This window comes from Pollachius pollachius (genome assembly GCF_949987615.1).
Source record: "Pollachius pollachius genome assembly, chromosome: 3".
In the NCBI taxonomy this organism is placed as follows: Eukaryota; Metazoa; Chordata; class Actinopteri; order Gadiformes; family Gadidae; genus Pollachius; species Pollachius pollachius.
Window position 1 is genome coordinate 11,625,326 of NC_136936.1, and position 16,579 is coordinate 11,641,904.

Here is a 16,579-nt window from a genome sequence, read left to right on the forward strand (position 1 = left end):
ACAGGTAGGTGAACAGAAGGACAGGGTATCTACTGTGGTGAGGAGGTCTGGGGGCAGGTTGGTTTTAACATAGCCGATGTATCTCGCAGTGAGCTCTAGGGTGGTCGCCGTGTCAAGGGGTCCTTCGACGAACGGCAGGAGATCACACAGGTTCTGACAGGAGGTCCTGATGTGGAGCCTGGTAACCAACGGTAACACACGCACACACACACACACACAGCTTGCTGTCCCCGAATAAGGTATCTTTGACGATAGTAATAGATGACAGATATAAGTTGGCTTCCCCCTACCTTCTCTTCTGCTCTTTGCGTGAATGAAGAGCCGCCTGCAGCCCACTGCTGTCGTGAAGGTCTTCGCCATCCTCTTCCTCCTCTTCTCTGGGTCTAGAAGACAATGCTCATCATATCAGAATACAATCCAGGCTGTTATATCAGCTAGGGTTTAAAGTATAGCATTCAACGTCAGGGTAGACCGTGCAGTAGATGATATAACTTCAAGTCTAATTTGGAACATTTTCGATTTTTTTAACGAACCAGAGACTGCAAACAAGACTAAATGATTTGATTGTTTCTAATAAATCAATACATACATACTCTTTTATGTATTCACATCAAAATGTCTCAATTAGAGGACGTGGATTTCATCAGATATTGGATGTGTTAAGAGAATCGTTTTTGTGGAATAGAAGTACAGTCGAATATGAATGAATCTAGAAAGAATAAAGTACCACAGTTGGCCGCTAATATATAATCGACACAGTAAAGGTCATTCATACATTGCTGTAGCCTACTGAGTAGCCTACATGAGAAAGTGGTCCAAGTGATAGAAAACAGTAAATGTTTAGAGTTATTTAGGTTGTTAATTCTCCACCAAGCCAAGTACAAATATCTTTGATTTAATTGTAACTAGTATGTGTTAAATTAGAGATAACAGACTATATTTCTGATGAACAGACGGGAAAATATCTTTGCCTAACATTATATATTTGTGCATAGAAATAGACTGAAATGTTGTCATTCAACGTAGGCCATTGGCCTGATGTTCATTCATGTTGATGTGAATTCACAAACCCCAATGGCTTATGTTACAATTCCAGCTACACGTGGTTATATGTGTTACGATAGATGTACATGTGCATGTGGGTGTAACGCTGTGGATCTAAAGTGCATGTTTGTGGTGCTGTTATGTTGAGGCATAACGACACGTGCACATTACCCTCGTCTCGCTCTCCTCGGCATATTTAAGTGATGTTTATTAGCTCTCGTGCAGAATGGCGTTTTGCGGGTTAGCACGCGGTCCCCGGGGTCTCCTCGTGGAGGTACGCGTTAATTAATTAATTAACTAACGACCACGTTTCTCCTCGACACCTAGAAAAATATTCTACCAAACCCTTTACGTTTGTGAAGCGTCGAAATACACTCGATATTAGGCCTAATCGAGAATTTCTCAAGAGTTAAACGACACAAACACACCGTGATTTGTTTGACGCCAGTAATGTGAACGCGCATCCAATCAACCTTTTTTTTTATTGCGCGTACGGGGGAGATGTGGGGGTGCGCGCCGGGGAGTCTCTCCCAGCCACGCGCAGTAGCGTGCTCATCTACTGCAGAGCGGAGAGACAGCCGGTGCTACTACTACCGGCCAACAAAGAGACACTCACCGGCTTCTAGTGATCCGTTGAATACATGATAAAGTGACGAGGAACGCAGCGGAGGATTTCTACGTGACATTGCTTCTTTGTTCGGATTTTTTGGTAAGAATATAAATAAGAAAATCTTATTACAGAAAATACAACATTTGATCTTTATAGATAATGTATCACATTGTATGCAGTTCTTTGGCCTGTGCATGTCCCATTAGGCCTAGGGTAATGTAACTCTATTGCGCGTAGGCTGGTTGAATTTGGAAATGGAGGATAATTAAATGCGGTGAATCAATACATTAGTATGGGGTGATGGAGCATGGGATGGGCGTGGCATGTCACCTATTCTCTTCACACAATATCTGCATGGGTCCACACAATGCGCCTATCACTCGCCTATTCGGAAACATCATTTATTCATTAAGAGGTTTGTTTTGGTTAGGTTTATAGCCGTCTTAGGCGTACTGCTATCGTGTTGCCATGGAGCTCGAGCACTTCGACGAGCGGGACAAGGCGCAGAGGTCCAATCGGAGGGGTTCGCGGGGCACCGGGCTCCCCAGTCCCACACACAGCGCGCACTGCAGCCTGTACCGGACCCGCACCCTGCGCACGCTCAGTTCCGAGAAGAAGGCCAAGAAGGTCCGATTCTACCGCAACGGGGACCGCTACTTCAACGGGATCGTTTACGCCATCTCCCAGGAGCGGTTTGGCTCGCTGGACGCCCTTCTGGCCGACCTGACCCGAGCTCTGTCCGACAACGTTAACCTGCCCCAGGGTGTGCGGACCATCTACTCCATAGATGGGACGGCAAAAATCACAAGCATGGAACAGTTGGTCGAGGGTGAGCATTGAGCAAGGTCCCTCCCCTCGAATAACATTATGCCCCCAAATGGTACTTGATTTGATGTGGCACTATTAACCAAAAGTGTATTGACACCCTCACAGAATGACAGAAGACCACAGCACTGTAACACACCATTAATAGTGGGGGGATGTATGTTTATAAAAAGGCCCAAAAACATTGCATTTCATTTTTTTGGGGGTCATTGTGCCGCCCGAGGCCCCCTTTCGGACACGCCCCTAGGTTTGGCCATGCAATAGATTTCCATACAAGTCTTTCTAAAGGTACAGTACAGTCTGGAGGTCTGGTCCCTCATTCCATCCAAGCTCGACTCATCATTCACATGGTCCGGCGAGTGAACCTCTTTCCCTCGTCCCCACAGGGGAGAGCTACGTGTGTGGCTCCATCGAGCCCTACAAGCTGGTCGACTACACCAAGAACGTCAACCCCAACTGGTCGGTGGGCGCAAAGACGGCCGCGTCCGCGCGCTCCCCGGCCCCGCTGTGCAGTAGCGTCGCCAAGCTGGGTCCGGCCCCCGAGAGCCGGGACTACATCCGGCCCAAGCTGGTGACCATCGTCCGGAGCGGGGTGAAGCCGCGCAAGGCGGTGCGCATCCTGCTCAACAAGAAGACGGCGCACTCCTTCGACCAGGTGATGACCGACATCACCGACGCCGTCAAGTTGGACTCGGGCGTAGTCAAGAAGCTGTACACCGTGGATGGGAAACTGGTAGGTCGTCGCTTCAACCCCTCCCACCCTAGCGCCTTGTGTCGGGTTTCTATCGACCTGGATCTCATAGGGTCATCTGATGTGTAGCCCATGTCGCAGGTTTGATTCCCACCTGCAGTCTTAAGCCACATAGCAAACGGAGCACGAATTTCAGTTCATATTTGGGTCGCAGCCCAGAAAAAAGTATTTAGCAGAGCTAAATCAATCCACTATCCACTAGTAGGCTGATGTATCCATCCTGCATCTGTGTGAACACATTTGTACCAATAGGGGGTGAAATAGGGGGCTTTTTTAAATAAGAGGGTACCTGGGGGGGGGTCCTAGGGAGATCATGGGTTTGACGCTGAACGTTGTCCCTCTGTGGGGAGTTCTTTCCCTGTGTTCACAACGGTTTCCTACATTCAATAAAACCCTGTCATGTTAAATTGGTGCTGGATGCCACTGTTCACTGCTGCTAGAGGGGAATATAAACTATAGTAAACTATATTCATCATCTTAAGGGACAGCCAGGAAGAGTTTGAATTCATTTATTTTCCTTAATGGCCTGTAAACTCATTTACTGTTGGTCGCTTTAACAGTTAGTTATGTGGAGACAAATTGCGGTAGGAAACTCATCATCCCTCTGACTGATGTCACCATGTGGGTTTGAGCCAAGCCACTCTGGAAAATGATTTGTCCTCTTTTGTGCAGCGTCATCATCTATCTCGGTTCATCCAATGTATTGATTTCCCCCCTGAGCACTTTCCTGAAACCCCACTTCCACTGGGCCCAGCTAGCTGTGTCCACGGTGTGCCTACTGTCCACGGTGTGCCTACTGTCCACGGTGCGCCTACTGTCCACGGTGTGCCTACTGTCCACGGTGCGCCTACTGTCCACGGTGTGCCTACTGTCCACGGTGTGCCTACTGTGTACCATGCACGCCCCTCTCCACGTCCCTTAATGTAATCGTTCCTCACTTTTTACATTGCATACCATGCTGAAAAGTGAAGGTGTGACCCCCAATTGTGTGAAAGTCACAGAAGAGAGGGGTTTAGGTAAGTGCTGGCTGTTCCCAATAGATCTGGGAGTGATCCAGTTCTATCAGCAGAAAGCCCCAGAGAACACAGTGGAGAATGACAGCGTATGAAGGGTGGAGGTCTGTGTGTCTGTGTGTGTGTGTGTGTGTGTGTGTGTGTGTGTGTGTGTGTGTGTGTGTGTGTGTGTGTGTGTGTGTGTGTGTGTGTGTGTGTGTGTGTGTGTGTGTGTGTGTGTGTACTAAAGTTTGTGAATGAGGAAAGGGACAGTGAGGGCCTTTTTTATCAGGTTACTTATTTTCATTCAGGTTGGCATTATAGTGTAGGATCTGGTTGGTTTCCATGGTGATGGGGGAGGGTCCTGCTGTCCGGAGGTGGTTGCTAGGGAACAGGCTCTGCGGCAGAGCAGTGCAGTTATAGTAGGGGGTGTGTGTAAGGTGTGTAGTGAGCAATGGAGGGGTGTATGTGTGTCTCGCCTTCTCCCCCACGTGGAAACCAGGAATACTTTCATGGCTCCTGGGTCGCTGAAGTAGTAATTTACCTTGTGCTTGATTGACTCATGGTAAATGTAGTTCTTAAAGCATCCATTGCAAGATTGGGATAATCATCTGGATATAATACATTTTACAAAGATGTAACGATTTAACCGTATTTTTCTTTTTTCAGCAGTACATTTGGTACATTACATTATTTTTAACTATTAAAGTCAATTAATCAAAATAATGGTCTGTATATAAAGATAACATATATGCTTAAAAGGTGTAATATGTAATTTTAGCCTCTAGGGGCCTCTCAATCAAAATGAAAGAAATGATGACGTTATGAAGTTTGCTGTTGGAAGAAATTGTATTCACAGACCAGTTGATTTACAGTACAGTTTTATTTACGCTAATTCGTCCCTTTGACGTTATGTAATAACAAGAAACTAGATTTAATATAGATGATTTACTATGGAAATATAGTTAAAAGGAATATTTCCAGTATACACAATATATGTAGCCATAAATTAAATGCAAAAATATAGACGTTATCCGTATAGACAGTTGAGGTAGACATGACTGTATATAATACAATATTGCCCTTTGATAACATCACTAGTGTGGAGAATGTGTTTATATCATATTGGTGACAATACTTGTGTGGTGGATGTGTTGTTGGCATCATTGGAATGGTGAAAGCAGGTGAATGTGAACATTGTTAACATTAATGGTTTTGGGAATTGTTTACAGTTTGCAGTGGCTTGACTTGACGACTCTGAAGCCGGCTGTTGGAAGAATATTGGTCTAGATGAGGACTTTTAAGTGAAGCTTCAATTGCATAGTCCACTTTTTTTAATATATATATATATATATATATATATATATATATATATATATATATATATATATATATATATATATATATATATATATATATATCCAAACATAATATTAATAAATGAAACCTTCTGCACTGAGCAATTTAAGCTATTAACCTCTCAGTTTTGAAGGAAAACACGTCTCTGAAGCTTAAGGTCCTGTTGTGTTGGAGCAGAACCCACCCTAGAATGGCCACCTGCTGGACTACACTATCTCTCTGTTCTACTACACTATGATTGTTCTTTTTCCGGACAGGATGTTTTGATCTCGTACTACAGAATATTTTCATATTATCTAGTTAAAACATCCCTGACAGCACAAATGGTACAATTTGTGCTTTCAGGGATGTTTTTATGAGAGTCTGAATCCAACTAGCAGAATTTACAGGTTATATAAGCATTATGTAGTAGCGTATACATCTTGGGAGACATCGAGCCTTGAGAAGCATAGGCGACTCAATATTGTCTTTTAATAAACCCAGATGAAATGACTAAAACTGTACATTACAGACCACAATCACAGCAAATGAAAGCCAATGAAAGATTGCAAAGCTTTACAGCTTTACAGGCAACGCCTCAAATTCTGGCACACACACACAAACACACACAAACACACACACACACACACACACACACACAGATGCACATCGGCACACGCATTGGCAGCTGTCAGGACCAGTTGGATGCCTTGCTCAACAGAAGGGAAGGGAATGAACCAGCATCCTTGCAGTTTCCAGACCACTTGCTGTCTACTGAGCTGAATTTCCTCCTTGATGGTTATTGAAACCGGCAGATCTAACTAAGACACCTGCAGTCTCACCACATATCCCTGGGTCTCCTCATCACTGATGGACAGAGCAGACTATGTAGTTTCCATTAAAAATAATCATGATGGATAAATGTATTAAATCTTATTCAAGAGAAGAATCCATAGACATAAGTGATGGTACACACATACACACTCCTATCATATGAACACATACTCTTGTCTGAGTCTTCACAGATAAGAATAAAAGTGTTCTTAATAAAGGATTTCTATAAATATAACAGGAGGCGTGTGGTTGCTAGGGATGACGAAGAAGGGATCTTCTCTGAATCTTGCACTGTGTATACATTTGTAGAGTCAAAACTGAATATGTGATGACCTGAGCAAACTTATATTCACATTAATGATTTAGCCAAAGCTTTCAGCCAAAGTGATTTTCTAGGCAAGAACAATCAAAGCAGAACAGATACTATAGCTGTAAGATTCAGAAAATAGGGTTGGAAATGTAGCGGTCGTAAACCATTGGTGATGTCATATGATGTGGCCTGCTGTGTCTGTATTTTGTCTGAAATCAAGCCGCAATTACCACGCATGCATAGCCATGTGAGGCCTTAAGCATCTCATGGGCACTGCTGTGGTGTATGCTGTGGTCCGATGGTTACTGTCAGTAACCATGGTGATGGTGTGGTCCGATGGTGCTGATCAGGGCTGGATCAATACCGTTCCTCGAGGCCCCCAACCCCCATACCCCTGTACTCTGGACCTGCAGACTGCAGAGCTAGAGTGCAGACAAGATGACATCCTTTATCATGAACTTTTACTTACAACCCATCCCAGGGGAGCGGCTGTATATAACACTCACATTAGGTTATTTAGGCCTTATCCAAAGCTCACTAGCACGTGAGGCTGAGAGAAACCAAAGCCAACAATGGAAATTGGTGTTACTACTAGTGCTAGCGAATTAGTTTAAGTTTACAACTAGACAGAGTGCAGAGTAGCACTAAAATGACGGTTAGGTGGAAACTTGTGGTCACAATTATTACCGGCGGTATATCAAAATCATACTCTGATCTGTGTTGCTGTGCCGATAAATTTGTGCTGCATCATAAATTCTGCTTGTGTCTGGTCGTCATGGCAACGCATGTCTGCTTGCCCCTCCCCTGGGAAATGTGTCTGTCAACCCCCACTCAGACACACTGCTCGCTCTTGCTTGTATTATATCTGTATTGTTGTATGAGAGTGTGTCAGAAATCTGATGTCAGTGTTTGAGTCACTATAAAATATTATTGAATATTTAATTGGATCTTTCATTTGCTGTATTTAAATCCTATCAGATATAGTATTTTATGTTTTTCCGTTTTAAAATGTGCCCTATAGATCAGAAAAGATGTCTGTGTGCAAAACTGTTTGGCAACGGATGCAGATGTATTGAGAAAGTGATGGGAGCGTTTAAAATGCCTCTGGCCATTAGGCTACGGATAGTTTACTGTACGTCAATACAGAATCTCTGCTCCCAGAACACAGGAGAGGAATGTGAGGTCATCTCCTCTAGCGGAGCGGAGCACTTCAATTAAATCAGTTTGAGAAGGTCAGGGAACCTTCGGCTTTATTTATTAATGAGGTATCAGAACCAGACAGGCTCTTAAGCTTTAGTGAATAGCTATCATCTCGTTTCTATCCATCACATAGTTTTAGACTTTTTACTTTGTATTAAGGAGAAACTCCCAATTGTTTAGTTTATAGGAACTGGATGGCAAGATATTGCGAGCATATGATATTTTACAAACCCTATTCTTTTTATGGTGCGCTTCATTATCTTACAGTAAACAGCATCTCCCCCCTGTGGCCAACACTGGTATCACCCTTCTCTAGATTTTCTGTGGCCAAACTCAATATGTCTGAAGAAAAACTCATGAAGGAGCCATTGCAAATTCAAGTGTTTTATGACCAGAATTCAACCAAATGGCCTACAGCACTGACACAGGAATTTAAGGTTTCTAGGTTGCCTAATGGCTTCTGTCAACGCTGTCAAGATACTAAAATTTTGATTGTATGCATGACTATACTTTCACTTGTAAGTCGCTTTGGATAAAGGTATCTGCTTAATGAACCAAATATGAACCTATTGTCATATTTCAGAGGGTGAGGAAATGACAAATCCTCTCCTTGGCCTGTTTATTGGCATTATGTCTCTCTAATTAGTAATAATAACATTTCGTAATTGACCATCTAGTTATTAGGAAGATGCTTTTATCTAAAATGACTTAAAGGGGATTTGAGATACATGCCATTACTTTGACTAAAAGCATCTATTAAATAAATAAACAGTACATATTTTAAGAAGATGCACTGAAGAGCAAAAGGGAGATTGAATCCCCATCAACTAATTAAAATAGCATCCCAAGATATTTTATCTTTGGGAGACTTGAAGTAAACAGGAGCTCTGATATTGTCTCTCTCAGTCCTCCAGATGAGCTCTGATATGTAGGTCTCTCTCTGTATCCTCCAGGTGACCTCTGATATGTAGGTCTCTCTCTGTATCCTCCAGATGAGCTCTGACATGTAGGTCTCTCCCTGTCCTCCAGGTGAGCTCTGATATGTAGGTCTCTCTGTATCCTCCAGGTGAGCTCTGATATGTAGGTCTCTCTGTATCCTCCTCGTGAGCTCTGATATGTAGGTCTCTCTATGTCCTCCAGGTGAGCTCTGATATGTAGGTCTCTCTGTATCCTCCAGGTGAGCTTTGATATGTAGGTCTCTCTCTGTCCTCCAGGGAAGCTCTGATATGTAGGTCTCTCTGTATCCTCCTCATGAGCTCTGATATGTAGGTCTCTCCCTGTCCTCCAGGTGAGCTCTGATATGTAGGTCTCTCTGTATCCTCCTCGTGAGCTCTGATATGTAGGTCTCTCTGTATCCTCCAGGTGACCTCTGATATGTAGGTCTCTCTATGTCCTCCAGGTGAGCTCTGATATGTAGGTCTCTCCCTGTCCTCCAGGTGAGCTCTGACATGTAGGTCTCTCCCTGTCCTCCAGGTGAGCTCTGATATGTAGGTCTCTCTGTATCCTCCTCATGAGCTCTGACATGTAGGTCTCTCTCTGTCCTCCAGGTGAGCTCTGATATGTAGTCCTCTCTCTATCCTCCAGGTGACCTCTGATATGTAGTCCTCTCTCTGTCCTCCAGGTGAGCTCTGATATGTAGGTCTCTCTCTGTCCTCCAGGTGAGCTGCCTCCAGGATTTCTTCGGGGATGAGGATATCTTCATCGCCTGCGGACCGGAGAAGTTTCGTTACCAGGACGATCTTCTGCTTGAGCACAGTGGTGCGTGGCACAATGGAAACACACTCACCCCACTTGGGGTTATCTGATACGTATGGAGTCACAGTGGGCGATCAAATATTAATTTAAAAGGTCTGAAAGTTGTCTTTGTATACATACAGACTGCCTACTGACTTGGAGCTGCAAACCAAGCTTAGTGCAACATGTATAGGATCAGTGAGACATTGATGTTACAGGCATGGGAATTAGGTTCAAACGATGTGTGTGGAAACAGATGCAAAACAACGCAAGGCGTTTGGGTTGCAGATTCATGAAAATGCTTACAGACTGCGTGCACGCGTTGTCTTGGACATTGATATTGCAGGTGTTGATCTTGTGTTGTTGATTAGGTGTAGCTAACCGCTCGTGTGTTTAACCTTCTCTGTTGCAGAGTGTAGGGTGGCCAAGTCCTCATCGTATGGTCGGATCTCTCCGCTACTGGGTCGAAGCTTGCCCAGAGGTGGGGTCACATCCCTCCGAAGATCCCCCTCCTCCATCAGCTCCGGTGTGTGTGTGTGTGTGTATGTGTGTGTGTGTGTGTGTGTGTGTGTGTGTGTGTGTGTGTGTGTGTGTGTGTGTGTGTGTGTGTCCGTCCGAAGGGCTAGACTGAAACATTCCATTGATTATTCTATTCAGTTGTGATGAGGAAAAACAACAGAGTTCATAAGATTAACGCTAGACTATGGTTGTCTCCATGCCCCCTTAGCCAATGGAACAGCAGGAAGCCAGCTGTCTACGCCAAGATCAGGGAAGTCTCCAAGTCCGTCTCCAACCAGCCCTGCTAGCCTACGACGACGACGGGTACCACACACACACACACCCCAAATATATTACTCCTCACATATATTAAAGGGCCCCTATCTGTATATCCAAAACTGGGAGACTCCCACTTGTGAGATCACTTTAGGGTTGATTTTTTGGGGTTTGTAATTGCTAATCAACATCCCACGTGGTTTTATAATAGTGGCCAATTTGAATGTATTTGTCAATACAAATGTATGGTCGTATATTTAACAAGAAAAAAACTTTTTTATTTTTTAGTTTTATTTTAGACTGAATTTACTTTCAGTATTATTGTATTGTTCAAATATTACATTATATATTGTTCTTATAATGTCATCACTTACAATATATGTGTGTGTGTGTGTGTGTGTGTGTGTGTGTGTGTGTGTGTGTGTGTGTGTGTGTGTGTGTGTGTGTGTGACAGAGCTCTCAGCAAGGTGGCTCCTCCCTCTCTCTGGCCTCTACCAGGGTATGTGACTCCCTGGACGACTGGGACACCCCCCAAAGTGATGGTACACACATACACACTCCTATCAAACGAACACATTCTCCTTTCTGAGTCTGACAGCTGGAGGGGGCGGAGTCTAACTCTGTCTCTTACAGCTGATGGGGCAGATGGCTCCGCCAACATCCCTCCCTCCATGGCTGAGCGCTACAGAGTTGGCCGGACACTGGGGGGCGGGGCCTTCGCTGTAGTGAAGGAGTGTGTGGAGAGGTCGACAGGCCGAGAGTTCGCTCTCAAGGTCATCAACAAAGACAAGTGCATAGGGAAGGTGAGGAGAAACTGTCTGTCTGTCTTTCTGTTCTTCTGTCTTATCTCTCCATGTCTATCTTTCTCTACCTCCCTCTAGCTCTCTCTATCCCTCTCTTTTACTCTCTCTATTTGGCTATTTCTCTCCCACCCTCTCTTCATCTCTCTCTATTTCTCTCTCCATCTGCCAGCAGTGTTTCTCTCTCTATTTCTCGATGTGTGTTTCTCTCAATGTCTCTTTAACTGTTTGACAATGTGTACTTGCTATTGGCTTCTATGAACAATACACTGTATTGTTGAACATGACTGAACTGTTTGCACCATTCATTGATATAGTGTTATTTGACGGTTCTGCCAACAGGAACACATGGTCCAGAGTGAGCTGTCCATCCTGCGGAGGATCAAACATCCCAACATCGTTCTGCTCATCGAGGAGATGGACACCCCAAATGAACTCTATCTCGTCATGGAGCTAGTTAAGGTAGTGTAGCTTCACACTAGCCTTACGATTAGTCAATGTAGTGGAGCTTCAGGCTAGCCCAACAGCTAGTGAAGTTAGAATAGCTTCAGAGGCTAGCCTCAAAGTTAGCCACAGTAGCATAGCTTCTGGTTAGCCTCACAGCTAGCCAAGCTAGTCAAGCAAAGCATAGGGCTCTGGGGCAAGTCAAACAGTAAGTGAATGTAGAGTTCCCTCATGCTAGTCTTACAGCTAGTCAGGGTAGCGAGGCTTCAAGCTAGTCTCATAGCTATTCCAGGTAACGTAACCCTTTAGGCTAGTCTTATAGCTAGTCAAGCTAGTGTACGTTTAAGCTATAGTCTCATAGCTACTGAAGCTAGGATATATTATATTACTATTCTAGACTAGGTCCACTCTGGGTTTGATCCCCCGATGTCAACATGTCACCTGTCAATAGGCATTCATGAGTCATATAAATCCCCTACCTGCCTCCTTAATGACATTTCACCAACATTTATTTTAAGTGGCTTTGGCGAAAACGAAAGAGTAGATGGCTAAATGATGGTTTGGCATGCTGTTTCCATTCTGTCCACAGGGGGGCGACCTGTTCGATGCCGTCTCCTCCTCTAGTAAGTACACGGAGAGAGACGCCGCCTGCATGCTGTTCAACCTGGCCAGCGCCATCAAGTACCTCCACGGCCTCAACATCGTCCACCGAGACATCAAACCAGAGAACCTGCTGGTCAGTACAATCCGTCGAGCCTTGGAACCTGAACAACCTGCACGCCCATGACTATTTGGCCCGGGAGATGGTCTGTCCCCCCTTTAGATCAGACAGAAGTCCAGTTGACCTAATATGGGGTAATTTTGATACGATGTCTCGGTCTACATGACTGAGATGGCTGCTGCTGGTTTAGAACGTTCTGTTGGAGCCACTATCGCGACAGTATTAAACAAAATGGATGATATGTTTTCCCTATAGAAGACTAAATAACTGCACTCAAAACGTTTGTTGATGGGAAGGTTTGTTATCAACCAGATGTCAAGCTACAGATGTAATGTACATTAATATCTTGTGAATAATTGTATGGGGCAGGATAGTCTATTAATTGCATTGGTTAATAATTAAGGAATGAACCCGTCCACCTGTACCCTCCCCCTCCAGGTGTACGAGCACCTGGATAGCAGCCGCTCTCTGAAGCTGGGAGACTTCGGCCTGGCTACCATGGTGACCGGCCCGCTGTATGCCGTCTGCGGCACGCCCACCTACGTAGCGCCGGAGGTCCTCGATGAGACCGGGTAGGTCCTGTTGGTCGTACCCCTGCACCTGTACCGGGTCCCAGCTGAACACCTGGCCCTTAAAGGGCCCCTACTTAACCACCAGGTGTGACGCTGGTTAGCGATTCCAATAGCAGTTTAGCTTACCTTCACTTCCTTAATCTATGTTCCCAAATGTTCTCTTTGATTGCCATTTCATCCCATTAGGAACGAGCTAGAGAATTAGCCTAAAAAGCTACTATTCTACAACAAGTTGGGCCTTTAGATTAGTCAAAAGAATCTGACGGACAAGATCAGCAACTGTCCAATCTCAACATTGCTTGACCACTCACTGCTAACCTCCTCAAGTGTAAAGTGTACTTTTGGAAATATACTTTTGGAAAGCAGGAAAAAATGCTATTTAGAATGAAGGTCACCCCAGTGGTGACATCAATCTTATTGGTGGTTTGGGCCCTGCCCACTTAGCCCTGGTGAACCAATCACAGATCTTGATGTGTGTTCTTGTGTTTCGTAGTTACGGCCTGGAGGTTGATGTGTGGGCTGCTGGGGTCGTAGCTTACATCCTGCTGTGTGGCTTCCCTCCCTTCCAAGGGTACGTCGTCATTTTGATGAAATATCTGATGATTCAGTTTGTATAGATGATCGAGCTTTAGCACCATCGGGTGGCCGACAATGGTATAACACACAAATGTAACCTAAACGGCCTCATCATAATAAATAACTTTATTTGTACACCGATTTGGAAAAAGATTCACATATATTCAAGTTATAATGGACACCAATGGAATTATATGAAAACGCACGGATTGTGTTATTCGGAACCATAGTAATCGCTGTTTGCTGCCGTTAAAGGAGCGGGGACAACCAGGAGGTTCTGTTTGAGCAGATACAGAGCGGCCATCTTGAATTTCCCTCTCCGTTCTGGGACGGTGTCTCGGATGCTGCCATGGTAACGACCACTCCTGCTGTGTTTTTTTTTAAAACATTATAAATAATAATAAATATCAATGACCGATTTTTGTTTCTATATTGTTTGTTTTTATTTCTTGTTTTTTATTGTGTTTACCTTTTTGAGCACTTAATATTGAGTGAATATGTAGTATTAGATTTCTGTCCCATGTGGTCTTGAAACTGGTTTCCTCCCTTTCCTTACTAATCTACCTCAACTGTAATGTTTTCACATTTTTTTGTATTTCCATTTTGGAATTCTTACATTAATTTTAGATCTATTCTTTGCAGGGATTTATCCATTTGGCATTAATAAGTATAATCTCCTCTAATCCCCTTCTCTCCCAGGATCTGGTTGGTGGGATGCTGGAGAGGGGGCGGGGCCAGAGGTTCACACCTATGCAGGTGCTAGAACACCACTGGGTCAAGGTGAGTCACACGTGTGTGTGTGTGTGTGTGTGTGTGTGTGTGTGTGTGTGTGTGTGTGTGTGTGTGTGTGTGTGTGTGTGTGTGTGTGTGTGTGTGTGTGTGTGTGTGTGTGTGTGTTATTTCCAGTCTTGAAATATGCCAAATCCGTACACGGAACATGGCTGCTGTTTATGGAATGGGATTGTTACAAACTAGAGTGTACATTTCTCAGGACGAACGCTTGCCAGAGAATGAGCCGCACCTCTCCATTGCTGGGAAGATCAGGAAGCATTTCAACACAAGGACCAGAACAACCAGCACCTCCGCTGGAGTGGCCGTGATCACCGTTAGTACACACACCACCTCACCATGTACTATTCTGTTTATTATCACAGTGGGTCTGCTAGTTCACTCCTACTGTGTTAGTAATGTTGCTATATGATAAGAGTCTAGTATAAGTTCCTAGGCCTCTAAAGTATAAATAATAATGCTATATAATAATAGTGCAATATTAGTTTCTAGGCCACCACCGTATCAATAATGATGCTAAATAATTATAGCATAATACTAGTTCCTGGGCCACTACAGTATTAATAATGATGCTATATAATAATAGTGCAATATTAGTTTCTAGGCCACCACAATATCAAGCTAAAGGTTGAGCTAAAGGATCTTATGTGTATATTACTGTCCTCCTCTGCCTCCACCAGAGCACCCCATTGGATAAGGAGAAGCAGGGCATACGGCGGAGGCGTGGGTCTCAGGACACCAGGCGGGCAGGGTCACGGGGGCCGTCCAACCAGCTGCCACGCGCCGAGTCAGAGGACCACCCACCGGGGGCCGCGGACACCGCCCACTCCAACGCCTCACTCTTCTAGGCTCCCCACCTTCTAGAATTCAATGGTACCCCCACCTCGTCCTTCTTCTAGGCACCCCCGCCCAACTTGAACCCCCACTTCCATCACCACCAACCACCACCTCCTAGAACCCCTACCCCCCACCCCCCCACTCCCAAGCAAGACCAACCTACCCTTTCTTATGGTACACTAACTAGAATGCCCCCGCCTCCCAACTTCTAGAAATCCCAACTCCCTCCTTCCAGAAGGCCCCGGTAGCCCTCTTCCAGAACCAACAGTACCCCCCCCCCCCTCCCCCCCCTAGACAAACTTCTGGCTGTCCTGGGACATTATATGTTTAAAATATTGGAAGGACCAACTCTGGGCCGTGGTGATGTACTGGACGGTCACCATCTCGCTGGAACCTGCTGTGCTGGGATGTTTGGTTACCATGGTCACAAAGCTGTCCTTGCCTGTTGTTCAATGTTTACTCTGCACAACACTGAGGTGAAACTGGAGTCAGTACAAGTGTGACATTTTTCTGATCTGTATTTCTTATAATTTTTTACAAAGCATGCAGTGGTCCAACGTAGTGGACCACCCTACCCCGGTGGTGTAAACTGAGGAAGCGCATGTTGAAGAGTCAAGGCGTGACTACTTTTATTGTGAAAGATTGTCCTAATTCTCTTAACCAAGCCCGGTTTGTACAGTTTCTACAGTAATAAGTTATAAGATAGCACTTAACTTCCAAATCCAACTTTACTCTGGTTTGGTTGTCAAGTGGATTAAGCCCATGTCTAGTATTAAAAGTGTGAGTGGTTAATGATGGCAGGGTTCCAGATGAAAGTTCTAGGTGTGTAGTTGACAGGGCTGCATGTCTAAAGGCCTTATCTTTACGTTATCTATACCTTGGCACAAGAGTAAAGATAGAGTATGGATCGCTTATAAAGAATGTTAGTGCAATTAGGCGCATTACCCGTTAAGCACAGTGTCAAAAGCCAGGAGTAATGAGTTGTCAACTTTGCTCTCAAATAGTTGTGGCATTAAAGATGAAACCAAACACTTAACAGCATACTGCAGGAACAGCCCCCAGCTGACATTTTGAGCCATAAAGGAACATTGGCTATGTAGTTAGGTGTGTGGATAGACATCGTTTGGTTTCTCTTTGAATGAAAGGGCAGATAAAGTAAGAGCTGAAGTCTACTTGAACACAGGAACTCTGTTAAAATGGTGGTGGATGCAACAAAGTGCTTCCAGTACTAAAGCTGATTGTATCAACAAACATAGGTGAATCTTCCTATGGTGTGAATGTGTGTCATTGTGAAAAACAAACCCATGGAACCATCGGTCTGAATATTCATGGCCGTGAATGTCCCAGGTTGTAATCTGCATGTGTGATTACGGGATTTCCAAAGCCACCGTAAGAAGCTATTTGGCGATTGTTATCTTTATGTTTGGT

General features: G+C 44.6%; 1 protein-coding gene across 1 annotated transcript; it reads left to right on the forward strand.

The window, feature by feature from the left end:
• Positions 1–2,122: 2,122 nt before the first annotated feature.
• On the forward strand, positions 2,123–15,162 carry LOC307073619 (serine/threonine-protein kinase DCLK1-like; the record flags this gene model as incomplete). Its single annotated transcript, XM_079733517.1, has 15 exons — positions 2,123–2,483; positions 2,866–3,212; positions 9,563–9,662; positions 10,051–10,164; positions 10,366–10,460; positions 10,867–10,954; positions 11,046–11,215; positions 11,555–11,674; positions 12,246–12,392; positions 12,816–12,949; positions 13,443–13,520; positions 13,781–13,877; positions 14,225–14,305; positions 14,517–14,630; positions 14,995–15,162. The coding sequence occupies 15 exons, from the start codon at positions 2,123–2,125 to the stop codon at positions 15,160–15,162; spliced, it is 2,214 nt and encodes a 737-aa protein (XP_079589643.1).
• Between the last annotated feature and the right edge of the window lie 1,417 nt (positions 15,163–16,579).